Source organism: Nannospalax galili, unplaced genomic scaffold, assembly GCF_000622305.1.
Source record: "Nannospalax galili isolate Female #2095 unplaced genomic scaffold, S.galili_v1.0 scaffold802, whole genome shotgun sequence".
Taxonomy (NCBI): Eukaryota; Metazoa; Chordata; class Mammalia; order Rodentia; family Spalacidae; genus Nannospalax; species Nannospalax galili.
This window is the reverse complement of record NW_008348399.1, coordinates 71575-98659: the sequence shown is the minus strand read 5'-3', so window position 1 is coordinate 98659 and position 27085 is coordinate 71575. Positions and strand designations below refer to the sequence as shown.

The window sequence follows — 27085 nt, the reverse complement described above, 5'->3', positions numbered from 1 at the left end:
CCCCTGCCCCCCTGCCGCGCCCCCCAGCCCGAGGCCCTGCCACCGGGTCTGCCCATCCCCTGCAGTGACATCTGGGTAATCCGGGATGAACCCTGTGTCCCTCTCCAGAAGCCGAGTCTGTGAAGTTTAAGAACGCAGCACTTACCTCTGGTGAGGGCCTCCGGGCTGCCACATGGCAGGCAGGAGAAAGTGAGCCCGGAGAAGAGGCAGTCAATGTAAGGTGACTCACGCTAACTCATGCTAACTCAGCAGGCGTGCTCTGTCCGGGACCTCTCACAGGCCCGACACTCAGTCCTAAGGAGCTGGAGGCTCAATCCCAACATGGATGATAAGGACAGGTTCAAACCATGCATCTCCTCCCCATCCCCTGGCACATTCCTGTGTTTATTTTTTTCTCGCTTTTGGCATTTACTGTCCCCCCAGGACACACAGATCCGAGCTCTGGAGGAGGGAGCCTAAGCCTCTTCTCACCTGCACAACCCTCCGCACACAGTAGGTTCTCAGGCTGTGTGGACCACTGCCTTTTCTAGGTGAATACCCACATGGCCCCTTTACAGCAGTTGTCTGCTTGCAAGTTCCCAAGTTTGAGAAACACAAATATCTTCTTAGATGAAATACTTTTTTTGCACACATGCTCACTCACAGATGTAGACACATGTATATGAGCCCACACATGCACACCAGTGTAGACATAACCATGGGACACAGATACACATGCATACATACAAATGTAGACTTATGCATGTAACTACACACATAGACATAAATATACATGCACATACATGTATACAGTCTCAAGTACACATATATACACATGTACGTGTACACATACATTTGCACGTATGTGCACACCAATGCATGCACACTTGTACACATACACATTACACACATGTACACATACATATAACACACCCATGCTCACATATACATCCACAAATACACACTTGCACACATTACATGTGCATACATACATACACATGCATACATATACACACCATGCTTACATATGCATGAAAACATATACATATGTGCCCACACATGCACACACATACACATATACATATGTACACATGTGCACACTTGTATGGACACATGTGTATGCATACGTGTGCACGCACATGCACACCCATCTGCAGAGAGGATGAGGGCCACTGAGACACTGGCCTAACCGCTCCCGTGCCGTACTGTCAGCCTGTTTCTACCACAATGGCTGTCTTCACTCGTGAGAGACAAGTTATGCTGACTGCTCAGGTTGGGATCTTAGTGTTCGCGTGCCTCTTTCTGCAGATGGCACATACCCACACTGCTTTACATGTTTCTGCAGATGTCAGAAGCAATTCATCTCCCTTGGTGTGCTGCACACAGTGGGTTTCCAATAACACAGACATACTAAGCAAACTTGCCTCCATCCTTGGCTGGAAGATTGGTTCACTCCTCAGATACCAGATCGTTGGATGCTCAAGTCCCTGGCATAGCATGATGTAGTATCCAAAAATAATGAGGCGCATTCCCCTGTGTTCCGTACATCTCTGGATACTTGTAGTGCCCAAGGCGATGAAATGCTCTGTAAACAGTCAGATGCTCTTTAGGGAATAAAGACAAGAAAAATAAGTCTGTTTGTGTCCAAGGCAGAGCCAGTTTCATTATTTCCCACTGTTTTCAGTTTGTAGATCTAGAAATTGTTGAAAGGGAGAGGCAGTTGTACTTCTGTGAACTCAGCCAAGGAATGGTTTTTAAATGTGTATGGAGAAGCTTATTCATTTAACAAGCTGCAGCCTAAAGTCTTAGTGTTCATTTTACAAAATAGGAAAACAAGTTAGAATTGTATTCTACAATGTCCCTGGGGTCAAAGTTGGTATCATCTAGTTGGACAGAGACTGCTCTCACCTCAGCTTTTCACTACGAGAGAGATCTACACCAGAACTGCTGAACCCTGTCAACAAAATGTCAGCTGTTGCTGTCAACATGGAGCTCACATGTGCAGTCATCTCTCCAGTGTATGGGAGGGTTCTGGATTCTGCAGGACAGCTAGCAGGCTGTCCTTTAGATGGGAACCAGCCAAGGGAGGGCCCCTGTGGTTTGGAATGCTCCAGGGATCTCAGGCAATGGAGAACATGAACATTCATCAGCTCAAGCTGGCTCATGTCCTGATGGGAATGTGGGAGGGCCTGGGTACAGCTGAAACCATCGCTCTTTCTTTTATTGTGAGATGCTAAAAAGGTCAAGAATCCCCCCAGTCCCACTTGGAACAAAAATAGTGAGGACAAAAATGAGTGGAAGATCCCTGTGACCCTGAAGGGGCTGCAGAAAGTGGAGCAGGGATTCAGCAGTAACTTGCTGTGGCCCTGGGGGTGGCGGGAGGAGTAGTTGCTGCCCAGCTCAACATCTGTGGCTGGACTTTCAAATGTGTGAGGGATGAGGTTATTGGTCTTTCCCAGGGACTATCCATCCACAATTCCCATCGAAAGGAAAATGAAATAAAATCTGTTTTAAAGACGTAACCATCGTGTTCCCTTCAGCGTTGTTTAAAACTGTCTGTTTTCCCTCCCTAAGCATAGTTACTGCTTTGGTAATCTGATCTGAATACCCCAGGAACTCTTTATTTGATTTCATAATTCCTAAAGTGGGAGTTTGTTTCAACTCAAGGATGCCTCAAGAGTGGATTTATTAGTAATCACAAATAGTCTTTGAAGGTGTGTAGGTAAAACGCTCATCCACTAAGCACATGCACACATGATCATCATAGCTGGGACCAGAAGGAGATATTTAGACTCAGTGTTTATGTTTATACAACACCAACTTCATGAGTGCACGATTTTCCAAGTGCATGCTCTGTGTGATGATCATCATTATTACAGATGTTCTAAGGAAATGTTTGGTTCCGAAAGGAAAGGATTCTGTCAAGAATGACTCAAAGCTCTAAGTATTTAAGGGCATACATTGTCAGTGAGAGCCAGCATTCCACACACTGGTTCTCTGTGGGTCTTCATTTGAAAGGATTGTAATGGTTGGGGGTAAGGGGATCAGAGAATACACTCCAGGCTTCCATAAGTTTAGAATAGACTGAATTCAGCAATGATAAAGTAAGACTTTCATACTGCAGGGCAGTGTTAAGCCTGTGGTCCTGCGGGGGACGGGGTCTCAGAATGCACTGTGGGGACAGGGTCTAGAGGAGACCTGCAGAGGCTGTATTTGTTCATGTTATACGACCATCTTCTCAGAAAGGGTGGGGCGGGGACCAGCTCTCATGCCTTTTCCCATCCCGCCTAGTAGCTTGGTTATCAGCCTCACTTTTATCGAGTAGTCAGTTGAAAGATCAGTGAGGCTAAGTGGTCAGTAGGTTCTGACTTCATCCCACTGAGCAGGCCTGGAATCTGACATGCTCTGGCCCATTCCGGGGTCCTTTATGTTGGCACTAGTATTCCTCCTCTTGGGGCCCTCGTCCCTGATACCGCACAGTGACACGGTCTTCTGTCTCCAGCTTAGAGTCCTCCACCAGGCAAGTCTCTTCTGTTTCGTTTCCTGGCTTTCTCTGGGACAGGGACCCCCGCACCACTGGCTGAACTTTCCATATGGCTGACAATGACCTTGGACTTCTAATCCTCCTGCCTCTACCTTCACAGTGTTGGGATTACAGACACATGCCACCTGGTTCAGTTTTTGTGGTGCTGGGGATCTAACCCAGGGCTAGAACCGTGTATCCTGGCCAGGTTCTCTACCAACTGAACTACATCTCCACCTTCCGTTTTAAAACTCTTATATCCCAGATTTTTATTTAAATGAATTTAGCCATGTATGAAGGTCAAAATGTATCCCACATGCATATAAATATACATATTATGCTATTCATTTGTGTGTGTGTGTGTGTGTGTGTGTGTGTGTGTGTGTATGAAGCAGTGATCCAGAATTTACAAATCAAAAGCAAAGCCCACTCATTAAGTCAGAAAATATTAGGACATTGTTGCAGGGCAGGTGATCACAGCTGCCCCAGGTCCCTGTGTTCTGAGTCCTGGTGTCCACACAACGGAGCTCTTCACAGAAGAGGAAACCTTCCACTGTGACCCCCTAAGCTGTGACTAGGAAGAAAGGACTCACTGTTCTGGCTGATGAGAAACTGTGTGGAAAGAACTTTAAACTTTGGATCTCTGTGTTTGTTTCCTAGCACAGAACACAGGAAGTTTCTAGAAAGGGAAGGAAGTGCACAGCCCTAACTGCAACATCTCACTCCTTTCTTGAGCTGTTAAGATCTCATGATGTGGGTCTAGAGCTGTAGAATGGGTCTTGGGCTCCTGGTATCTATTCTGCCAGGGCTCAGACAGGCCGACAGCTTCATGTGATGTAATTGGGGGACTTTAGTGACTGCCATCTGCTCAAGTGTTCCAGACCACCACCAGCGCGGAGCAGCACAGCCTGCACCCACCCAACTGGTTGGGAATCCTTGAACTTTCTTTCTCCCCTCCCTCCTCCTCTTTTCCTTCACCCCTCTGCTCTTGCTCTCTCGCTCTCTCTCTCTCCCTTTCCCTCTCCCCCCACCATGCTCGGGTATATATGTAGATGTATGTGTGTATGTGTATATGTGTGTGTGTGTATGTAGACATATCTGTGTATGCATATGTGTATATGTAGATGTATGTGTGTATGTATATGTGTATATGTAGACGTATCTGTGTATGTGTATGTGTGTATGTAGATGTATGTGTGTATGTGTATATGTAGATGTATTTGTATATGTAGATGTATTTGTGTATGTAGATGTATGTGTGTATGTGTATGTGGGTATATAGATGTATGTATGTATGTGTATATGTAGATGTGTGTGTATGTAGACGCATGTGTGTATGTAGATGTATGTGTGTATGTGTATGTGTATATGTAGATGTGTGTGTATGTGTGTATGTAGACGCATGTGTGTATGTAGATGTATGTGTGTATGTGTATGTGTGTATGTGTATGTGTGTATGTAGATGCATGTGTGCATGTGTATGTGTATATGTAGATGTGTATGTGTATGTGTGTATGTAGATGCATGTGTGTATGTGTATGATGTGTGTATGTCACATGAACTTTCATCTTAGTTTTTGAGACAAGGTCTCTCACTGAACCTGGAGCCTGCTGGAGCTTGCCCTTTTTCCTAGACTGACTGACCAGTGAGCTTCAGGGACCCTCCTGTCTCTACATCCCCAACACTGGGCTTCTAGGCGAGCACCGTTGCATGCCGGGCTTTTTACATGGGTGTTGAGGGTCCAAACGCAGGTTCTCGTGTTTACACATCGAGCATATTTCTTCGTAAAGCTGTCTCCCTGCCCCATTTTCCTCACCAACCCTTTTTTAAAAGACTAGTTGACTAAATTAGAAGTCCTTAAAAAAGACTTGAACTGAAGGACCATGTGTAGTGCAAGTGTTCCACTTAGGGCTGCATGCTCCAAGTTGTTAATTCTCTGCACAGTGACCAGTTGTGGGTCTCTGTGTTAATCAAAAGCTCAGCATGGACAGAGGAGACAGGCAGATCCCTAGTCCTAGCTGAGGACCTACTGGCAATCCATAGCTGCTGGGGGAGGGAGAGTCAGTTTTCTTTAAGGATGTGATGTCTGGAAAATTGACCAGACTCCATGGTCTGGACCCAAGAGCATTTGGGGAACACAAAAAAGACTTGATAGAGGACATGGGGGGGCAGTGCAGTGGGGCTAGGGGTGGAGAAGTGGTCTAAATATGACCAAAATACACTGCGTGAAAGTCTCAAAAATCGATAAAGTTATTTTTTTAAAATAAAAGGATAATTGATCGTTTCGTATAGGCAGTAGCCCCTGTGGACCCACGGCGCCCAGGTAGGTTGGACCATCCTCCTTTGGACCACTCCCCCATCACTGTGAGGAGTCACAGCTCCAGGTTCCTGTTTTACTTACTGCATTTTGCTCCAGATTCATGGAGACTAGGGTTCTCTCATCAAATTACTTAACTCTGAAGTACGATTGCATTAAAGTAGTGTTAAAGGGCAGATTAGAGAAGGATGTGTATGTATTACATACCAAATGTAATGTGGAGATGTTGATATTAATCTGTGCATAAGTGGTCAAATTTCAATAAGATTTTTCTAGAACTTGTTCAGTAGAAGCAGAAGCAAAATGACCATCATTGGCTCTCCCCACACCAGGAAACAATTCTCTCCACTTACACACATTTGACACATATACAACACCGAGCACCACATGCTAGAAACACGTACGTAGAGACCCTGCCCTCAGTTACCTGACTCTCTGTTGCTTGTTCCTTACAGCGACCATCGCATCCACGTGCAATGACCCTGGGATGCCGCAGAATGGGACCCGCTATGGCGACAGCCGGGAACCTGGAGACACCATCACCTTCCAGTGTGACCCTGGATACCAGCTCCAAGGACAAGCCAAAGTCACCTGTGTTCAGCTCAACAACAGGTTCTTCTGGCAGCCAGACCCGCCTACGTGCATAGGTAGCCGGCAAAGTACATAGTCTCCCACATGCATAGGTAGCGGCCACAGCACAAAGACATGTAATATTTGGAAATGAATGCAGTCTAGTCTTCAAACTGGCCTGCTAATGTAGAATTCCTCCAGAGCTCTTTCTCAGGGGCTTTTTAAATGGTCTTGGGCTCTGAGACCACACCAAGAATTTATTGCAAACCTTTATTTTATTAGCTGAAATAAAGGAAGTGATTTACCTAATGTATGGTAACTGACATTTATCTAATAATTCTTGTCCTTAAAAATTCTTATGTAAATACAGATCAACCAAACTAGTTTTTTTTTTTTTTTTTAAATTCTAGGTGACTCAAAATTTGTAAGCCCAACATGGCTGGTCTCTTTTTAATATAAAAACATGCCTTCAAGCAAAACCTACTACTGAAAAGTACTTTTTCTTTTAAGAAATATTTTTTTCTAGAACATCAGTGCATTTTAAATAGAATGCTGAAAACTAGAAATTGTATTGCCTGGGGGAATGGAAATAAAGGAGAAATTTGTTTATAAAACTCATTAAAATTCACTCTTCCACCTTATTAACATGGTAACAAATGGTTCCACAGACTTTGGTCTTAATAGATATCTAGGGTGATCTATCACAAATATGATTGTAGGGAAATATATTTTCATATAAAATTGCAATTATGTGCAGACCACCCTTCATTCAGTTAAATTTTTGAACATGAAATACCTGCTTAGAGTATTTAATTCTAAAGGAAATTCTACCAAACACTATTGTTCTAATGAACTGTTACAGTTCAGTTCATGTGCCCATAGATTCTGTTTGAAAATTACAAAATTTAATTACTCTGTCGTAGAAGATGTGGCAGTGTAGTGACCACCGATGTCTGCGGCCATTTCGCAGCAGTGACCTTGTGGGGCCGTATGGCATGATTCTCATTGATGTCCTACATCCATGCAGAGCTGGTGTGCACTGCTCTCCTTACTGCGGACTATTCTGATGACAGATGAGATTCCAGAGCCCTGCTGACTGGCACCCTCAGCCAGAGAGAAATCCGTGATCTTTCAGTGCTCTCTGCACATTCGTGGTCCTGCGTTCTGCGAGCACAGTCACATTTCAGTACACACTGGGTTAATGAGAGGCACCTGAGATTCTGAATATTTCTATTTCAAAATGGGGTATATGTTCTACAAACACCCATTATTTTGTACCTTTGTCCTGTTTCTAAATTAGGAAAGTTTTTTTATTTTTTTCCAGTTTGTATTTTTTTTTTTTTTTTTTTTTTTTTTTAAACAGAGCAAACAGCCATACTTTCAAAGGCTTTTTTTTAAACTGACTTTTATGTTAGTGCATATATTGATTTTCATAGTTGTCGCCTCCCAAGTGCTGGGACTACAGGCATGCACCACCACACCTGGCTCCAGTTTGTATTTTTAAGCTCATTGAGGAAAATACTAAAAAGCAGCTCTAAGTTGGTATGTTAAAGACAGTTTATCATTTTACAATAAAGTCATGATTAATGTAATTTTGGGCAAAAACTAGTAATACAGGCTCATCAGAAAACATGCATTATCTGTCCAGGGCTAGAATGTCAGTTCTCAGGGCAAAATGAAATCGTTTGTAAGCAATTGAGTAGTCACCCATTTGGGAACTAGACCTGCCTACATGCACAGATATTATGAAACAGGGAGATGGACTGTGCATGTTGGGAATATATGACGTAATCTCTCCATTACATTGTAAATTTTAGATTTTAGAAATAAGTGTTGTGTCCCTGGCAACACATTTCCATAGTGACGCCCAGCTGACTGTGGACCACCACACATATAAATTCTTTGCTCAAGATTTAAGACTTTGTTTTTAAGCTTTTTTCTTCTAAGAGATAACATTAGTTTATCAGCTGTTTCATCAGCTATAGCAAATGAAGAGGAGGGAAAAATCATCTTTGTACTGGAGGCAGTCGCTGTTAATATAAATAAAACCATAATTATATATTTTTACCTCTTTTAAAATGTTTTTAAGTGGAGTCCTGCTTGAATATTGATGTAGCGTATTTTGGTGCTGGTTTCCACATTTCTCCTGACTGTGTCTCTCTGAAGACAGCTCCTCTCCTGTCACAGCAGTGCTGTCTCCTGGGTCTAACCCACTAGAGCTGGGCTCAGTTCCAAGAGAGCTGTTAAGTTGTTGAGGCCTGTTGTCTGTATGAAAGCAACCATTGTGGGCCAGTCTTTTGTAAAACATCCACGACTGTGGAGGGATAGTGCCTTTCTGCAGACTTACACTTTTCTGACATTTTAAAAACTTTCAGGATACTTATGCAACCCACCTTGTCATTAACATGTGTCTTGTTGAAATTCACATTTTAGATCACTCATGGAGCTGAGCATTATCTTTCCTTTTGCTTACTGGGGCATTTGTTTGTTGCAGATTGGCCAGTGAGTTTTCCCTTCCCGACCCTCATCACTGCTGTGTTCTGTCCTCTTGTGTCCTATGTCTGTTTCTATGTGTGAACTCTCCTGGCATCCCACCTGTCTCCCATGACACACATTTCCAAAACTTGCTGATGTGTGTGTGTGTGAATGTGTGTATGTGAGTGTGAATTGTATATGTGTTATATGTGTGTGTACATGTGTGTCTCTGTGACTGTGTGGATATTATGTCTGTATGTGTGTGTTGTGTATGTTTTTGTGTGTGTACCTGCATATTATATATGTATGTGTGTTGTGAGTGTGATTATGTTTGTGTGTTTTATATGCATATGCATATTTTGTATGTGTGAATGATGTCTATGTGATTATTTTGTGTGTATATTGTGGATGTGTGTGTTGAATGATTGTGTGTCTGTGTCTATGTGACTGTGTGTTGTGTGTATGTATATGTGTGTGCAGTTACACTCACCTATGCATGCACATGTGGAGACCAAAGATCACTGTCACATATGTCCCTCAATTGTGCTCCACAAATTTGAGACAGTCTCTCTCTGATCCCGGACCTTACCAATTCGGCTCGGCTAGCTGGCCAGAAAGCCCCAGGAATCCACCTGTCTCCACTCCCCATCCCAGTGCTGGGGTTTACAGGGGTTCATAGCCATGTCCAGCATCTTGCATGGGTGCTGAGGATCCAAACTCAGATCCTCACACTTGGGCACCAAGCGCACTTGACCCCTGATCATCTCAGCACTGTAGCTGAACTTGAGGGATGAAGTCTCCAGCCAAGAGAACCCTGACTTCTTTATGGGTGGCACGGTGTGTCCTGTCCCCCAACCCTAAGGCTTCCCTTTGCTTAGACAGCCTGCAGCCATTTGTCCTTAGGTCCACATTTTACAGAGCTCTGAAAAGCAGAGATTTATACTCAATCCGCACATCCCATTTGATGCCAAGGACTGGCCCTGACCTGCAGGACGGCCCTTTAAAGACTGATTATCTCCCATGGTGTGACTGTTTCAGGGTCTTCACGCAGAAATATTAGTGTGTCTCATTGAACGCACAGTTCAGCTCACAAGCTGTGTGAGGAAGGGTGTTCTCTGTGTTTGTGGTGGAGAAAGAGGAACGGAAGTTCTGTGCATCATCCTGACATCATCCCAGTGGAGTTTCTAGACTCATTGAGCTGCATCTTCTAAATCCTAATCCTATCCCAAATGCTTGCAAGTTCTCTAATTAAAGCCTAACGAAGCTAAAATAAGGCTCCAAGACCCAAAAGAGTAACTATGCCAAGCCCCAAATCTGTCACCTTTATCTTCCAAACCCTATGTCGAACAGACTCTTCTAGACTTTCAGGCACCTCCCCTCTACATCAGCAGCACCCCCTATAGGGTCTTGCTCCTTTTGCAAGATGCTGTCAGCACCCTCCTGGAGTGCTGAGGGGAGGCTCACAGTGAGGGCAGGAAGGACTGTGCAATGGTCTTCACACTGTTATTAAAGAGAAACAGGGCTTTGCAGTTTCTAGACAGATCTATGTCTCAGGAGTTTACACCCTGAAGAACAGTTACACAGAGTTCCTACGGCACTATTCAGAGTTCACTTTGATCAGACTGAATTTCTAGTAAAAGGTAGTAGAGTCCATTCTGTTTCTGTCAACAAACTAAAGTTTCCAGAATGTTGAGTGTCAGTTCATAGACCCATCACTGAAAACGTAAATCACCTTTTCTATTCCATCCCCTTTCATTTCATTTACATAGAACAGTCTTTATTTGGGGGGAAATATAGCCAATTATGGCATTTTCTAATATTTTTTCATATATATTGTCAAAAATATTAAATAAACTCTGTAATTTAGGGGTAATGTGATTTAATTAGAATAACATTTTTATATAACTTGGCTACAAACCATAGAATGTTCTTAAAGAACTATCAAATCCACGATGTTGCCTTAAAAATCCATAGTTACTTTAAACAGATATATTACAAGATTTCAGTGTCTTAGCAAATTCCATGTGAGAGAAGATTTAATAGAAATTATTTAATGCATAAAATAACACTAAATAATTTCAGATTCCAAAACAAAATTTGAACCACTTAATAATAATATTTAGCTACATAATCAGTACCTTACCAGTGTACATGTGCACACGTGAGATTCAAAACCAATGACTGAAAACTAACTTTATTATTATTACATATAGCATTTCTTTTTAACAGAAATATTCTTTTTTATTTTTTACTTTTTATTATTTTTATTTTATGTGTATGAGTGTATCGCCTGCCTGTATGTAAGTACACCCATGTCATTGCAATGCCCTAGGGGGTCAAAAGAGGGTGTTGGATCACCTGGAACTGGAGTTCAGACAGTTATTAGCTGCCGTGGGTACTGGAAATTGAACTCAGGTCTCTGCAAAAGCAGCCAGTGCTCTTAATCACTGAGCATCTCTCCAGAACCCCAGTAACAGAACATTTCTAAGCACTATGCTAAAATATTGTCTTTAGGGGCAAGTACTCCAGTTTGGGACCTGTGGTAGCATTCCTAAATGTCACACAAATGCTTGTAGTTGACTTTGCCGTTTTGATATATGGGAAGTAACCCAAGCCCTGAACTGTGGAAACTTAAATGTCATATATTCACTCATCAAACAGCTACTCCATGAATTCTTACAGTAGATGTGGGGGGGGGGACAATATGGATGGGGAGGGTGTCTAAATTAGATTAAGATCTATTTTATTGAATGCACAAACCCTCAGTAAAAGGACACATAAAAATAAATGACTATATTAATTATATAAATTTAAAAATATCAAAAAAACTTAAAAAGGAGCTATGTGATATGTTAGAGATAAAGATGGAGAAATAGGTCATCATGTTGGTAAAGCCTTTGTTTGAGAATTCGCAGAGTGACTTTAAATACAGGCAGGAAAATGGGAGCAGAACTGCTATGACCACATGGTGATGTTCATGAAGGTTTTTCTATGCCCATGTTGGTATACATACACACACATGTATGTGCATGTGAGCATGTGTAGAGGATGTGAGGACTAAGTAGACTTGTTCAGTTTCTTTGAATAAAACTTAACAATTGTTAAAAGACATTGTACTTGTTAAATGTAATACCATCTAAGGTGCAGACACAGGGGCTCACATCTGTAATCCCAACACTGGGGAGGCTGAGGCCGGAGGACACCATGATTTTCAAGGGCAGCTTGAGCTATGTAGTGTGTTCTGAAACCGCCTGGGCTACAGAGACTCTGTCGAAAGGAAAAGAAGTTTGAACATGCTCCCAAAACTGGGAGTAAAGTAAAATTCACAGTCATCACATGAAAATGTAGACTTTCAGGGTTTTTAAAGGGTATCTAGATAATTCTAGCAGTCTATATTTATGAAGATGCTCATGACTGTGCCCTTTCTAAAACAGTGCAGTGATCCTCCCTCCCAGGCTCAGGATTCTTCTCTCCCCTAACTTTTCCTCTGTGGTTTTGTTTTGTGACAGCTGCATGTGGTGGGAACCTGACAGGCCCAGCGGGAGTGATTTTATCCCCTAACTACCCTCAGCCGTACCCTCCTGGGAAGGAGTGTGACTGGAGAATAAAGGTGACCCCGGACTTCGTCATTGCATTGATTTTCAAAAGGTACGTCTTGTGCAGACTACCTGTTTTCAGTAAGATTTTCTTGCCACGCCCCAAAGTGCGCTATTTAGCACGTGAATGCCAACACGACACCTAGAGAGTCTTCAGCTTTGTGTGTGGTAGATACTCCATCAGCAGTAGGGTGGCGGGAAAGACACTTTGCCTTGCTGAGCGTGATGCTTGTAAAACACAAGAGAATTATCTTCACATGCTGCTTGTCCTGCCCACAGTGTTTCTATTCAGCAAGCTTCATTTACAGGATATTGGAAGGAGTGGTCCACACGTGCTGTGGAGGTGCTTCGTGGGCTCCTTGCCAGGGTTTCCTGTTTCTCTAAAGCAGTGCGAGCTGGTCCCCTTCCATGATGTGCTCTGACTTCTTCCCAGGATGTGCTGTTACCGCCATTATTGTAGTTAGGATGAGGTAGAGATTACGAAATAGAAGCTGCCTGACGTGCTTGCTCTGATGTTTGACTCCCAGCTGTCATGCTTCAAGACATGCTGACCCATGTCTACAGCACGAGATGATCAGAGCTCAAATACTCTGAGGGGTTTCCAAAATCCCACCATTTCTATGATTCAGTCATGAAATGTCTCCGCATCCATCCATGTGTTTGAATCCTTGATTCCCAACTGATGGTTTGGAGCCTTCTGGAAACTGGGCCTTGCTGGTAAGCATAGGTTCATAAAGTGAGACTTGAGAGATGCAGGATGGCCCTGCTTCCAGCCACTGAACTATGAGCAAGTCCGGGGTCAATCTCTCACATTCATGCCGTGGATGGAGCCTCATGCCACTGTGTCTTCCCTACCATGATGGACTGTTGCCCCTGAACTGGCAGCTGAAATAATCCCTTCCTTCCTCCCTCCCTTCCTGCCTTCCTGCCTTCCTTCCTTCCTTCTTCCTTCCTTCCTTCCTTCCTTCCTTCCTTCCTCCCTCCCTCCAATCCATTCTGCTCAGGAGAGTTATACACATTTTTCACATGTTAAATGTTGGCAAAATCATTGCCACAGTTTGCCGGTCTCAGTACTTATGCACTTGTCAGGTGACACATTTTTCTGTGTTTCCACATTCCTTTTTCCTATTTCATTATTTTCTTCCCTGCTTGAACTTTCTTATTTAAAAGTCAAAATGGAAATCCCTCCCTCCAGCCCTCCTTCCTTCCTTCCTTCCTCCCTCCCTCCCTCCCTCCCCCCTTCCTTCCTTCCTTCTTCCTTTAGTTGTGCCTGTCAGGTACTTGCTCACCTTGGCAGAAAAGTAATTTACACAACAGTATTCTACCTTATTGATATATAGGGTATGATAATTCAATACCATGCTCTGAAGTTTTTTATTAAATCAATGTGATGTTTTTAAAGGTAAGCAGCTAAGTGCCTCGTTAGTGGACCACTTAGCTCTCCAGGGCAAAGTGGACTGGCTGTTCCCATCTCTCTTCCAGTGGACATGTATCCTTGCCTCGGATTGTGCTGGCTCTCAGCCCCCAGGTGTGGAGCCCCATCTGATTCTAGCAGATAAAGAGTAAAGCAATGATCTGACGCAAACAGACTCATTACCCACTTTCCTACTTTCCCTGCTGTAGTGACCAATTACCAGCATTTCTTAAGAATAACTCATTTGATCATAAATAAGGAAGGTTTCCTCACAGTGTTTCACACACCTCTCTAGAAGATGTACAGAGAATCCCCAAGTGTCTTCCAGTCCTTAGGGCCTGTGAAGCCTTAGCTTGGCCAGAACCTTGTCAATTCCACATTTGGGTAGCATCTCTGAGCTGGACAGCCCTTGTGCTCAGATGAGTGTAACCTGTCATCACCCCGGGGATGGTGGAGTACAGGTAGCCAGCATGTTGTGTGGGGACAAGGGAACTCAGCCATCCAAACATGAAATGCCCAAAGGGAACTGTGGGAGTGTCTCTGTGTGTGGGCATCATCCCCGTGGTCTACAGGGACAAAGAACAAGATGCACCTCACTGGACCCTGTGAGAGTCCAGTGATGTAGAGCCTCATGTACCAGATTAGATTCTGTTGTGTTTTGTGGGGAGGATGGGAATCTGACTTATAAGCAATGGAGAAAAAGATTCTAAGACCACAGGCTCTTGTGTGCTCCAAGGCCGGTGTTGGTATCATTGTCTGTGGGGATGCACATAACTGTCCTGCAGATCTGGACAGTTCCTAGGCTGGTTCAGACCAGAGCTGTTACTAAGATTTATATGTATGTGATGCTGTGGTAAGTAAAAATAAGCCTAATCTTCACAGAGGGACTGAAATTGATTGTAAATTAAATGCCAGCGCTCTATGCATGAACTACAGTTAAAAAGAGATCCCAGACAAAATGTGTTTTCTTTTTTCCCCGAGTCTGTACTTCAGTGTTCAGTGAATAATCATGATAATAATTAGCCATGCTAAACATTGGAGATGGAACACAGCCAGGGCCTAATGTTGTCCTTGGAAAATTACTGTGAATGAAGCTATTATTCCAACAATATTCTGTAGTTTTCACAGTTCCACTAACTCCCTAAACCTAGTGACTTTAGTCTTTTCCTTCTTCCTTCCTGACATCAGCAAGCTTGCAAATATCCGCCCCCCTTCTTTATCTAAGAAGCCTGAGATAGATCTTTCTGAAGCTGGCCTTCAAAGACCTCACACTGGAGAGAGTACAACCTTGACAGGCAGCAGCCGTGGGGGGTGGGGGTACAACACTGAAGGGGGGCTCTGCCTGCCCCTTTCGGAAGGCGCTGGGCTTCCTGGGGAGACACCTGCTGTGCTTGCTAGCAATGACTCTCCAGATGAACCACAGGCATTCAACCAGAACATTTGGAAAGTTACCAAAGCCTCTGACCTGCTCTGTCACAGGACTAGAAATTTCTGCCAACAGAAATTTGTACTGAGTCTTTTTAAAAACATAGGCTGGGGCTGGAGAGATGGCTCCGAGGTGGAGTACTGCCTGCCCCTTCAGAGGGCCAGGGTTCAAATCACAGAACCCACTTGACGGCTAACAATGACTAGTAACTCCAGTTCCAGGGGGTCCAACACCCACTTCTAACCTCAACATGGGTGCACTTACATATGTGCAGGCAATACACTCACACATAAAATGAAAATAATAAATATTAAAAAAACACAAAGACCCCACACAGAGCAGAAAGGAAAAACGCAAATCTGGCCACTGGGGGATTTTCAGACCTCCTAAGTGGTTACTTATCTTCATCACAACCGTCTTAGATCCCAGCATTCCTCTGTGTCTTTCCTCTGTGTCTTGGACATGTACAATTGTTCAGGCCTTACAGATGCCTCAGCTTTCACATCACAAGTAGCAAAGACAAGACAAGCACATCAGTGCATGCCTTTGCTCCTGGAGGCAGAGGCAGGTGGAGCTCTGTGAGGTCGAGGCCAGTCTGGTGTACACAGTGGACTCCTGACCAGCCAGGCTATGTAGTGACACCCTGCCTCAAAAAATAATTAGTAATTACATTGAAGAACGTAGCAAGGATAGCATGTCACTATGATCCTAGAAAGTGGATGCTCGGGGTCTTGGAGTGGGCTGGGTAGTGACATTACAAAAGAGAGTAAGGAGGAGGTAGACAGAGTGCCAAGGGGAAGGAGAGCGGGAGGGAGGGAGGGAGGGAGGGAGGGAGAGAGAGAGAGAGAGAGAGAGAGAGAGAGAGAGAGAGAGAGGTCAGAGTCTTTGATGTGGTGACGCACCAGGGACATGAAAGTGCTCTACAACACAGGAAAGGTAAATATTGGCTAACTTACCTATGGAAACAGAAATAATTACGTATTTTTTAGGTAAAAGTAAACCAACAGAAGTTTGTATTTTAAAACTTTTAGAATACACAATGACGCAAAGTTTATACATTTTAAATTTCAAAAGAGTCACATAAAAATCAAGATTCATGCCTTTAATCCCAGCCCTCAGGAGACAGAGGCAGGCAGATCTCTATGAGATTGAGGCCAGCCTGGTCTACATAGTGAGTTCCAGGTGGACTGGGGCTATGGGAGACCCTGTGAAAAAAAGAAAAAAAAAAAAGAAATCAAGATTCCATTTCTTCCAAGTTGCAGCTCATTAGGAAATTCTCAGGGACAGAGAAGGGTATTCTACCTCTGGTCCTGTGACCTGTGACTTGTTTCCTTTTTAACTCCGTTTGGAATTGTTTACTGTCAAACATAATAGACGCTGTGTAAAACACTGGTAGTACTTATTACAAATGACACTTCTCATTTAACATGCTGATTACTATCATGTGTAGATTTTGATCGTTGTCATCCTTAAAGTTACTATATGAAAGCAAGCAAAGCTTCACTGTGTTCTCAAAGACGTGCTGTGAGATGGCAGGCAAATCTGCGTGGGATGCCATGACTCATTTTCTCTCTCTCTCTCTCTCTCTCTCTCTCTCTCTCTCTCTCTCTCTCTCTCTCTCTCTCCTCTCTAGTTTCAGCATGGAGCCCAGCTATGACTTCCTGCATATCTACGAAGGGGAGGACTCCAACAGCCCCCTGATTGGGAGCCTCCAGGGCTCCCAGGCCCCGGAGAGGATTGAGAGCCGTGGGAACAGCCTCCTCCTGGCCTTCAGGAGCGATGCTTCTGTGGGCTTGTCCGGTTTTGCCATCGAATTTAAAGGTCTGTGAGATGAATTTGTGTGGAAATTAACGTGTGTTGGGACGGCTTCAACTGTCTGCACTTTATAAGTTTTCCTTCCCTTTGTCCCCAAACTGTGTGTGATGTAGTTCTCTGGGGAAGACAGCCCTACCTTTCCAGGAGAAGAAATTCCAGAGAAACTGGGAGTGAGAATAAAAGACCAGGGAAGTGTTTCCCCAAGTGCTTAGCCATCTGAGGTTGACCTAAGGCTTGTGTAATGATGACGATTGTTGGTATTTAAGAATTACTTAGTGTAAATGTTACTCCAAGTGCTTAGCCGTCTGAGGTTGACCTAAGGCTTGTGTAATGATGACGGATTGTTGGTATTTAAGAATTACTTAGTGTAAATGTTACTCCAAGTGCTTAGCCGTCTGAGGTTGACCTAAGGCTTGTGTAATGATGACGGATTGTTGGTATTTAAGAATTACTTAGTGTAAATGTTACTCCAAGTGCTTAGCCGTCTGAGGTTGACCTAAGGCTTGTGTAATGATGACGATTGTTGGTATTTAAGAATTACTTAGTGTAAATGTTACTCCAAGTGCTTAACCATCTGAGGTTGACCTAAGGCTTGTGTAATGATGACGATTGTTGGTATTTAAGAATTACTTAGTGTAAATGTTAATATTGATTAATACCCCGGTTGAGTATTTTCCTCAAGATGACTGGCTGCGAAGCCCAGGTAGCTCTGCCTCTGCGTCGTCTCAGCAGGACACCACGCCTTCCATCTGCCTCTCTCTTACCCATCGTGTAGGGCGTTGACACCCAGCAGAGCTTCTGCCTCAGACCTCAGATCAGCCCACACCCACTTTGGGAATCTGTCAAAATCCAGAGAAAACAAAGCTGCACACAGAGCACCCCAAGTCGAGCAATTCATTTTATAGCCCGTGAAGACAGGCACTGATGATCTTCATTCACATCCATGGGTTTGTGAAGAAAAGACAAGGGGTACTGCACAGAATTAGACAAGAGCATTTAACCAGGTACCATCAGTAACCATGGGAGGCTTATCAGAAGTTCGATGAAATTATTTACATTTATTGAAACAACTGAGTTTAATTTGTAATGAAATTATCAGGAAAATGGGAGATGGAGTCCTCTGTTGCTACTTTAATGGATTTGTATCACTTTACATGATTCTAAGTAGAAAACTACTTTGCCTAAACTATCAAAATCTGCAAACGCAAGGTTCTTTATTAAAATACATATTAAAAACCATACAATTTAGCTATCAGAGTGGGATTCTATACCTCTGGTATACCATGTTTGAAAGCAACAGGCGTCGGAGCTGGTCTCTCCTGCCGGCACCTGGCATGTCACAGGCCCACTTGGGGGAATCAAGCCGGCGATCGATCGCTAAAGGCGCTGGTGTAAAGCACCACATGGGTGGCTGGAAGAGAGCAGACAGGCCACCTTTACCTGGGGGCTATGGCTCCGGAGGTTGGAAGGCTTCTCTTCTGCAGTCTCAAGAAGAATAGAGCTGGTGCTGCAGTCGGGAGCGAGCACCCAAAGGGTCAGTATGGCAGACTGCAGAGATGCTTCCTAGGTACAACAGGCCAGGAGGGACACCAGGGCGGTCTCGGCATGCAGCCACCCGAGGGGGACTGCAGTGCCACCAGTTTGTCATGCAGTGCAAGAACCCGTGAAACCTTTCTTAAGTGGAACAGACAAGAACATCCGCAGAATACACCAGGGTTATGAAGTCGTCTAATTAGGAAACACAGCAAAACGTAAGCAGAAACAGGATTGTGATTTATCACTGAGCATCCTGAACTGACAACTTGGTTAATGGAACAAAAGATTAGATGCATTCATTTGAGGACAAACCCAGCCATCCACTCTGAGTCACTGGGTGAACCGGGAAGTGATTCAGCCATATCTCAGCACAGAGCACTAAAAGAGATGCTAGCAGAAGATGATCTGGAGGACAGAAGGGCCTGGGGTCTGCGCTGGCTGACACGGAGGAAATGCTCGCATTTTAACGGGCAGAGACGGTGCGTGTAGCATGTAACCATGTCGATGCTCCGCACATTTCCTGAATGACCGAGTAAACGATGACATGGAGCCACTTGATTTCTTTTAGGCAAACAAGGAAGAAAAAGAAGGTGGGCCTTTGGTGGAAGTTCTCACAAGTAAATCTCTAGCGTTCTGTGAGGCATGTACAGTAACTGCAAAGAATTCCGAAAATGTCAGCCACCATTTCAAACATCCAAATAGGATGTTTGTTTTCAACAAAGTGATTGGAGACACTGCTCTCCACCTGCCACATGATTAGTGAGAGACCACAGACAGCAGTGAGAAGACGCTAAGGATCAATCTGTGTTTACAAATATGGCACACTTTGTTAAATTTAAAGAGTTATCATGCAATGGGTTTAGGGTCTATCATCCATTTAGTTATAGCATATAATTATTATAGGTTGAAAAGTTAATAAACTATTACAGACAGTGCTCACAACCTGTTTATCTATAACCTCATTATTATACATTGAGAGGATGTTTTCCAGGAAAATTTCTCTTTATCTGATGGTGAACCATAGCTCATTAAAAACATAACTGAGAAAATAAATTAATTAAAGAGTTGACAGATCACGTGTGCTTCCTGAAGAATTTCCCAGGATGAGATGTTCATTGGCTTTTTCATACCTGGGAAGACGCGTGGGACAAAGCCCTGCACACTGTACCTCCCCTTCTCTCTCATGCACGCCTGGTACTGTCTCCACAGCACCCTTCCTCCTAAGAGTAATTGGTGAAATTCCTGGATTAAGTGACTGGCAATATGTTGACCCTAACTAGGAGCTACAGCAGCATTACCTGTCTTGATCCTGACCAAAAGACAAAAACAGAATTTCAGTCTGCACTTACGTTTCCCAAAGATCCTTGCATTTATGATTGACACTTGATTTTCTAAAGTGGATATAAGAATTAGCAGTTTATAAACTTTTTCAGGGGATACAGTTTTCAGGACCAAAGAGAAAAGAGCTGAACTATTTGCTTTTTTTCACTTGGAAGTTATCCTGGAGCCCAACCCGATATTAGATCCCCTTTCTAGCATCCCCTAACACACTACCAATTAGATGACCATCACATTAAGCCAAATAGGGCCATGTCTGTATCGCCTCCTGCCAAGTCTGAAGTCGGAGACCTCACAGGGACCGCTCATGGTGGATGAACAGCTGTTGATGTATGTAAGCAAAGCACAATTCAAACCTAAACTTTCATGGGTCATGAAGCTATATACATATATTCTTTGGTTTACTGATAGTGGGACGTATAAGGTTAAAAATACTAAACTTACTGGACGATAACTAATGTTGACTGCATAGCAGTAAAGGGATGAGGGGAAAGTAAAGGTCATCTTGTATGGGTGAGCAGAAGCCAGCAGATCTAGAGCCGTGCCAAGATTGCATCTTCCTGCCAGTGGGTGCAGAGCTACGTCTCTCCAGTGTGTCTTTGTGGGAGTTCCCTATCCTGATCTGAACTCAGGGTTCTCAGGATGCTTGCGTTGCAGAGTGATCATTAAGATCAGCACTGTCCGCTGAATGTACAAAGCTCAATCTGACTCATACGCTGTCAGTGAGTCTCAGTCATTACTCCACTAAAAAGGAAAACACGGGCAACCGCAACACACACGTCACACTGACGCCTGTCAATCAGAAGATGTGCTTTTCTGCTGAGTCTGACAGTCTTTGATGCACACTTTCGGTCCCGAGAACTGTAGTTCAGAAGCCGCTGTTCCTGCCCTGAGTCTGCTGTGTCACTGTGGGAAGACATGCTTGATTTCATGAACTTGCCATTCTGTTGCAAAGCCAGCTCGCACTCTCTTCTTAAACACGTGTAGCAAGTTCGTTGGTGTAAGACAATGGGGTTAGTGTGGGACGATGAGCCTCAGCTTTTCCTTAGTCATTTTAGTGATTTGGTTTCTAAATGCACAGCCACATCTGGAGAGATGGCTCAGTGGTTAAGAGCACTGGCTGCACCCCCAGAGGACCCGAGTTCAGTTCCCGGCACCCACACGGTGGCTAACAACTGTCTTTAACTCCAGTTCCAGGGGATTCGCCCTCTTCTGTTCTCCAAGGACATTACATACGTGTGGTATACTTACACACATGCAGGCAAAGCCTTTGTACACAAAAATAAAAGCAAAATTAAACAAAAATTAAATGCACAGCCCTCCAAGTGTAAATTGAAACACAACATTGTATATTTTTGGTTAGGTGAAAATAATTTTGTATCATTCTATAATAAAATATCATTTTATAAAAGAAAATCACAGTTTACTGAAAAAGAATTTCCTACACTGATTTAACGAGTAAGCTAACTAGTCATTAGCTGACAAATGTGTATATGTAAGCAGTTCTCAGCACTCTGTGCAAGGCCCTGAGTGAAATGAGCTGAGAGTCAAAGGAAACCACTGAGCCATTCTGATGACCCTCATGAGCCTTTCTTCTGCAGAGAAACCCCGGGAAGCTTGCTTTGACCCTGGGAACATAATGAATGGGTCAAGAATCGGAACTGACTTCAAGCTGGGCTCCACAGTCACCTACCAGTGTGACTCTGGCTACAAGATTGAGGACCCCTCATCCATCGAGTGTGTGATCGGGGCTGATGGGAAACCCTCCTGGGACCGTGCCCTGCCAACCTGCCAAGGTATGTTTGACTTGATGTCTCTGCACACACCTGTTCAAAATTTCACTTTAAATAGCCTCATAGTCTAGGGCCGGGGGGGTGTTGCTCATTCAGGCAGGGGCTGTGGAGTCTGTAGGAGTCTCAGGCCACTTGCTTAGCTGGTGGCTTAGCCATTCTCAGTAGTGCTGGAGCACACAATGCTTTCCTTTTACTCAGATTGCTGGCAATATGTGTGTCTGTTTTGTTTACTTTCCATGTGGTCTGCAGGAGCCCCTCACGAACACATTCTAGGATGTTCTCAATGAATAGAAGGATGAATATAGATAAAATATTAAATAGATATGTAGACAGATGACAAACAGATGAGGATGATAGGTAGACAGATGATAATAGAGAGACGATAATACATAGATACATAGATACAGATGATAGATGTGATAGATCGATAGATGATAGATAGGTGAGAGAAGATAGATGATGACTAGATGATAGATAGATAGATAATTGATAGATGATAGATAGATAAATGATAAAGATGATAGATGATAGATGATAGAAGATAGATAGACAGATAGATAGATAGATAGATGACAAGAGATACAGAACAACAGGTAGAGAGAGGATGGATAGACAGATGACTGATAGATGATAGACGATTGATAAATAGTTGATAGATTGATTCATTGACAGATGATAGATAGGAAAGTGATTTGTGAAAAATTTTCTGCTTGAAGTTCATATGACCGAGCTTCAATAAAAGACATTTCTAATCTTTATACTTATTTTTAGAACTTTGGCTTATAAGCCTTTGAAGAAGCTAAAAAAAGTGTTAAAATAACCAGGCTGAATTTATACAGTTTAGCGGGAAATAGACAGCAGTCTATCTACACTGATGGGCTGAGTCACAGTATCACATTGGACGTTTCCACTTTGGAGATTACTGTGCAGAAAAATGCTCCATCTAAAAGGAAAATTACCATTTCCACTTAAAATTGTAAAATAGTCAAGGTAGGTGTTTTGAAACTGTGAAATTTCTTTGAAATGAAGTATGAGCATGAAGGCTACAGTTAGTGCCGTTAAGTAACCCCTCGAAAGCAGCAAGGCGGATAAGCTACTGTCCTGTGGCCTGAGGCGAGCCTGCCAAGCCACAGCAGGCTAGGGGTGAGGAAATCAGGGACAGGCATTGAGTCTCCCAACAACCCAGTAGTGGGCATCTTCCCATCAGCACACCACACTCCCAAGACCCATTAATCATGGAGAATGACCTGTTTATCCATTAGGGTTTAACAGTATGCTAATTAACACTTAACGGATTATACACATTGTCTCTAATTTCTGCTTTTTTAGTGCTTGAAAATTGCCTTATGAAGAATAAATGAGCTGTAATAATGTAATGTGTAGGAAGGAGACCAGGGGGCAGGGGAGAGGGAGGGAGGGTGTGCACACCCAGAGCACCATGTTGATATAGGAACATGTGGAAATGTCTTGGCAAAACACATTCGTTTACACAGTCAAATGTGAGCTGATATTTATAGTAAGAAGAGAACGTACTCTTAAAAAGAAACAGAACCTTTCCCACACCCTGAAAGCAAGTTTTAGATGAAATCATTTGCAGTGGACACTCAAGGGAAGGACGTGTCAAGCCACACACAGGACGGCAGACAGAGCCAGGGGCTGATGGGAGGACACGACCTGCTCTCCCAGGTCCCAGCCCTGCAGCTGACCTGAAGTGCAGCAGCTGGCCCCTCCTAGCATCGCATACCCAGCATCAGTGTCACCTACTTAACTCACAACCTGAACAAGTGACTGGGGCTCAGTGGGCATCAGGTTCATGATGCTTTGACCACATGTGCTGAAGTGTTTTCCTGTGTTCCCAGATAAGCAACATCAAAGTCAGTAAAATGACTGGGAGGAGGAGAAAGCATATACAGCCTCACCATACACACACACACACACACACACACACACACACACACACACTTACATGTACATACGCACATGCATACACACGGTCACATGCACACTCATACACATACACACATGCACAGGCACACATGGACACATGAACCGTGAACATGTGTGTACACACATAAACAAAGGCACACACAACTAAACCCCACAGATATGTGACTAAACCTTATAGATATGTGCATGCATGAACACTCACAAACGATCATAGTTACAGCCTACACGCCCAGACATGCTCTCTCTCTTTCTCTCTCTCTCTCCCTCTCTCTGCTCTGCCCTCCAGCCCTGGTCCCTTCAGTTCTACCCCACAGAAGCTGGTTAATTCTGTTGTCCTCTCACTGAATCTATGAAATGCAAACAAAACTTAAAAAGACCATGACTTCTTTTCATCTCATGGTGTAACAGCAATCAAAAGCTGACATGATCTCTGTATCTCCTAGGCAAGTCTATGATTGACATCCACTGCACAATTCAGGGAGCCTTTTTAAAATCCCTGAATTGGGGGCTGAAGACACAGCTCAGCAGTTAAAGGCGCTTGCTGCTGTGTCAGAGGACCCAGGTTTGGTCCCCAGCACCCACCTCAGCTGGCTCGCAGTCACCTGTAACTCAAGTTCTAGGGACTCTGATGCCCTCTTCTGACCTCCTTCACACATACACACAGACACATACACAATTGAAATTTAAAATAAAAATATTTTAAGTCCTTGAATGATTTGTCTTTTAGACAGTATAATTATTATTATTGTAGCTATTTTCGTTATTATTTGTACATGCTGGAATCTGGTCTTGAGAGCGATGCCAGCCCCTGTCCTGAGTCAGAAGCTGTGAGTCCAGTGGTAAGTCTTTGGTCCCCTCTGGTTTCTCTGGCCAGCAGTGCAGGGTTAGGTCCAAGTGTTTTGCTTGTTCTGAGATGAGCTCGCTGCGCAGGTTCCTGGAGGTGTCGCCCGCTTGCCCGCCCGGCCCACTGCGTCCTCCACACAGGGCTAACCGCTCCTTGCTGGTTCTGTTTCAGCGCCCTGTGGAGGCCAGTACACAGGATCAGAAGGGGTGGTTTTGTCACCAAAGTACCCTCATAACTACACGGCTGGTCAAGTGTGTGTCTATTCTATCACAGTGCCCAAGGAATTTGGTAAGAAATTACCATTTATTTTTAATCCTTTGTCTCATTTTTTTAGAACTGATTTTTCTATATTTTGGTAACAATAGAATAAAATTATACAGAGGATGATTGCACCAGAGTACCAGGCTTTCCAATCCATCCCACGCCTTGTCTGCGACAGGCCCACCAGTGAGATTCCAAGTGTTGTGTCTCCCCCTATGACAAATCTAGGAGCATCTCAGTCACCTACTTAGCTCCGTTCTGTGCTCCCCCCAGAAATGGCTCTTACAGCGAGTTCCTTGTACATGTGGGAGAGGAGCACAGGTTACCTCTCTGGACAGTGGTCAGATTCTATGGCAATCACCTGCACTTGAGTCCTTTGAGATATACAGGCAGAGGGGTCCTGACTGCCCACCCCGGGGGACTTGATGCCAAGTTCCCTCTGCTCACTTCCCCTTACCTAGATTCTTTCCTACTGACATCTTTCTGGAGGTACAAGGCACTTGCAATATTCTTTGTGCAAACTGCACTCTGGTTCTTCACCAGGAAGACTGGTTTGTGTGGTTCTTCCCTGAACAAGTCAGGGAAGCTGGTTACCTTTTTTCCAATGGTCAACCCCAAAATTCCACATAACCAAGGTTTCTCTTTATGGTAAATCAGTGGTCACCTGCTCAGAAATGAAGCAGATAAAAACTGTAATGTGAGAATGCACTTGGGATAAAAATATTTTCTAAAACGTATGAGGAAAAGGTTGATTTCTAGGTTAGACATGTATGTGGAAAATAAAGCTTCAAACAACCCGGTACCCCATTACCCCAGAGCTATCAGATATAAGATCACTCATCCAGCCTGAGATCTATTAGCTCCTGAGCCCTACCTGACTGATCTAGGCACCACACCATACCACTCAGCAAAGCTGCACCATGGTCAGGAATAACTGCCTTTCAGGGCAGGGCTAGAAGCAGGAGAGAGGAACGCAAACTCCAGAGCAGAAGCCATGTCCTTAACACTCTGCAGAAGAGGTCAGGACGACTGGAAAGTAGCGATGTGGATCACAGCTTTCCTCTGTTATAATGAAACACACATGGAAATCCTTAGACCCATTTTCCACCTCAACCCTGTGCTAGCCAAATTCTCTGAAGACCATTGTGTAGTTTCAGCTTTGAGTTTGTATTTAACTTTTTTTTAAGCTGAACATTCCTCCAGTTCTCCATGAATATTCTTTTTGTATGGATTCAGAACAAATGATACTGTCACAGGTTTTAATAAACTTTCACTGGGTTCGATAATGCAGCCATGACTTTTGAACAGAAAAGAAAAGCCATGCCCCATCCTCCCTACTGCCTGTAATTCCCATCCTGGAAGGTCTGATGGCACATGCATCATATTTTACCTAATACGACCTGTGGTTTGGAATAAAACAGGGACTTACAACTTGAGAAGAGTCTCAGTGATATGAAGTTTGTCTTTCTTCCCCTTTTTAACACTTGCCTGGGAAATTAACTCACTGATTAGGCAATTAATTCAAGAGTTATGACCAGAGCCACGTGTAGGTTCAAAGAAGGCATGGCTGTGTTGATGGTGAAGTAGAATCAGAAAATTGGCAATCTCCCACATGGGCTTATATGACCACCACAATTGAGGAAAAACTGTTACCTGCCTGGTGCACACCGCGGTAAATGGCCCATGGCCTTTCAGGCAGGGGAGATCCATATTTGCTGCTTTTCATCCAAAAGGAGTCGAGAACATCATTCCTAAACACAAATCTGATTTTGTCACTACCTGGGTGAATACTTCCTCCATTTTCCCCTGAGTGAAGTGTTCAGCTCTGGTCTTTCCAAAGCTGGCCGCCTCCGGCCTTCACAGCTGTCCCCTGGTCCACCGAGTACCAGCCTCACCAGACTGCCAGCCACACCATCACCTCCAAAGTGCTGGTCTTTCCAAAGCTGGCCGCCTCCGGCCTTCACAGCTGTCCCCTGGTCCAGCAAGCACCAGCCTCACCAGACTGCCAGCCACACCATCACCTCCAAAGTGTTTCTATCTATGCTCCATGTGCAGAAGGGATTTCCTCATATCCCATTCTTACATACATGCACAGACACAGGGGCTACACTCCCAGGGCTTAAGTACTATTGCTGTATTGTCCCCTGAGACATCACTGACGTGGGACTGGAGCAAACCGTGCTGAGACTGACGACCGCCTGGCCCTTTCTCTGTGGGCCGTCCCAGCCTCATCCCTTCCAGTGGCTTCCCC

General features: G+C 44.0%; 1 protein-coding gene across 1 annotated transcript in view; it reads left to right on the top strand.

Annotated features, from left to right (window-relative positions):
- The window catches only part of LOC103743840 (CUB and sushi domain-containing protein 1-like), a 117238-nt gene that overhangs the window by 27025 nt on the left and 63128 nt on the right, over positions 1-27085 (top strand). Inside the window, exons 5-9 of the mRNA XM_008845336.1 lie at positions 6275-6466; positions 12374-12512; positions 16934-17121; positions 21591-21785; positions 24745-24861. Coding sequence (XP_008843558.1) covers positions 6275-6466; positions 12374-12512; positions 16934-17121; positions 21591-21785; positions 24745-24861 — 831 coding nt within the window. The remainder of the gene's footprint in view (positions 1-6274; positions 6467-12373; positions 12513-16933; positions 17122-21590; positions 21786-24744; positions 24862-27085) is intronic.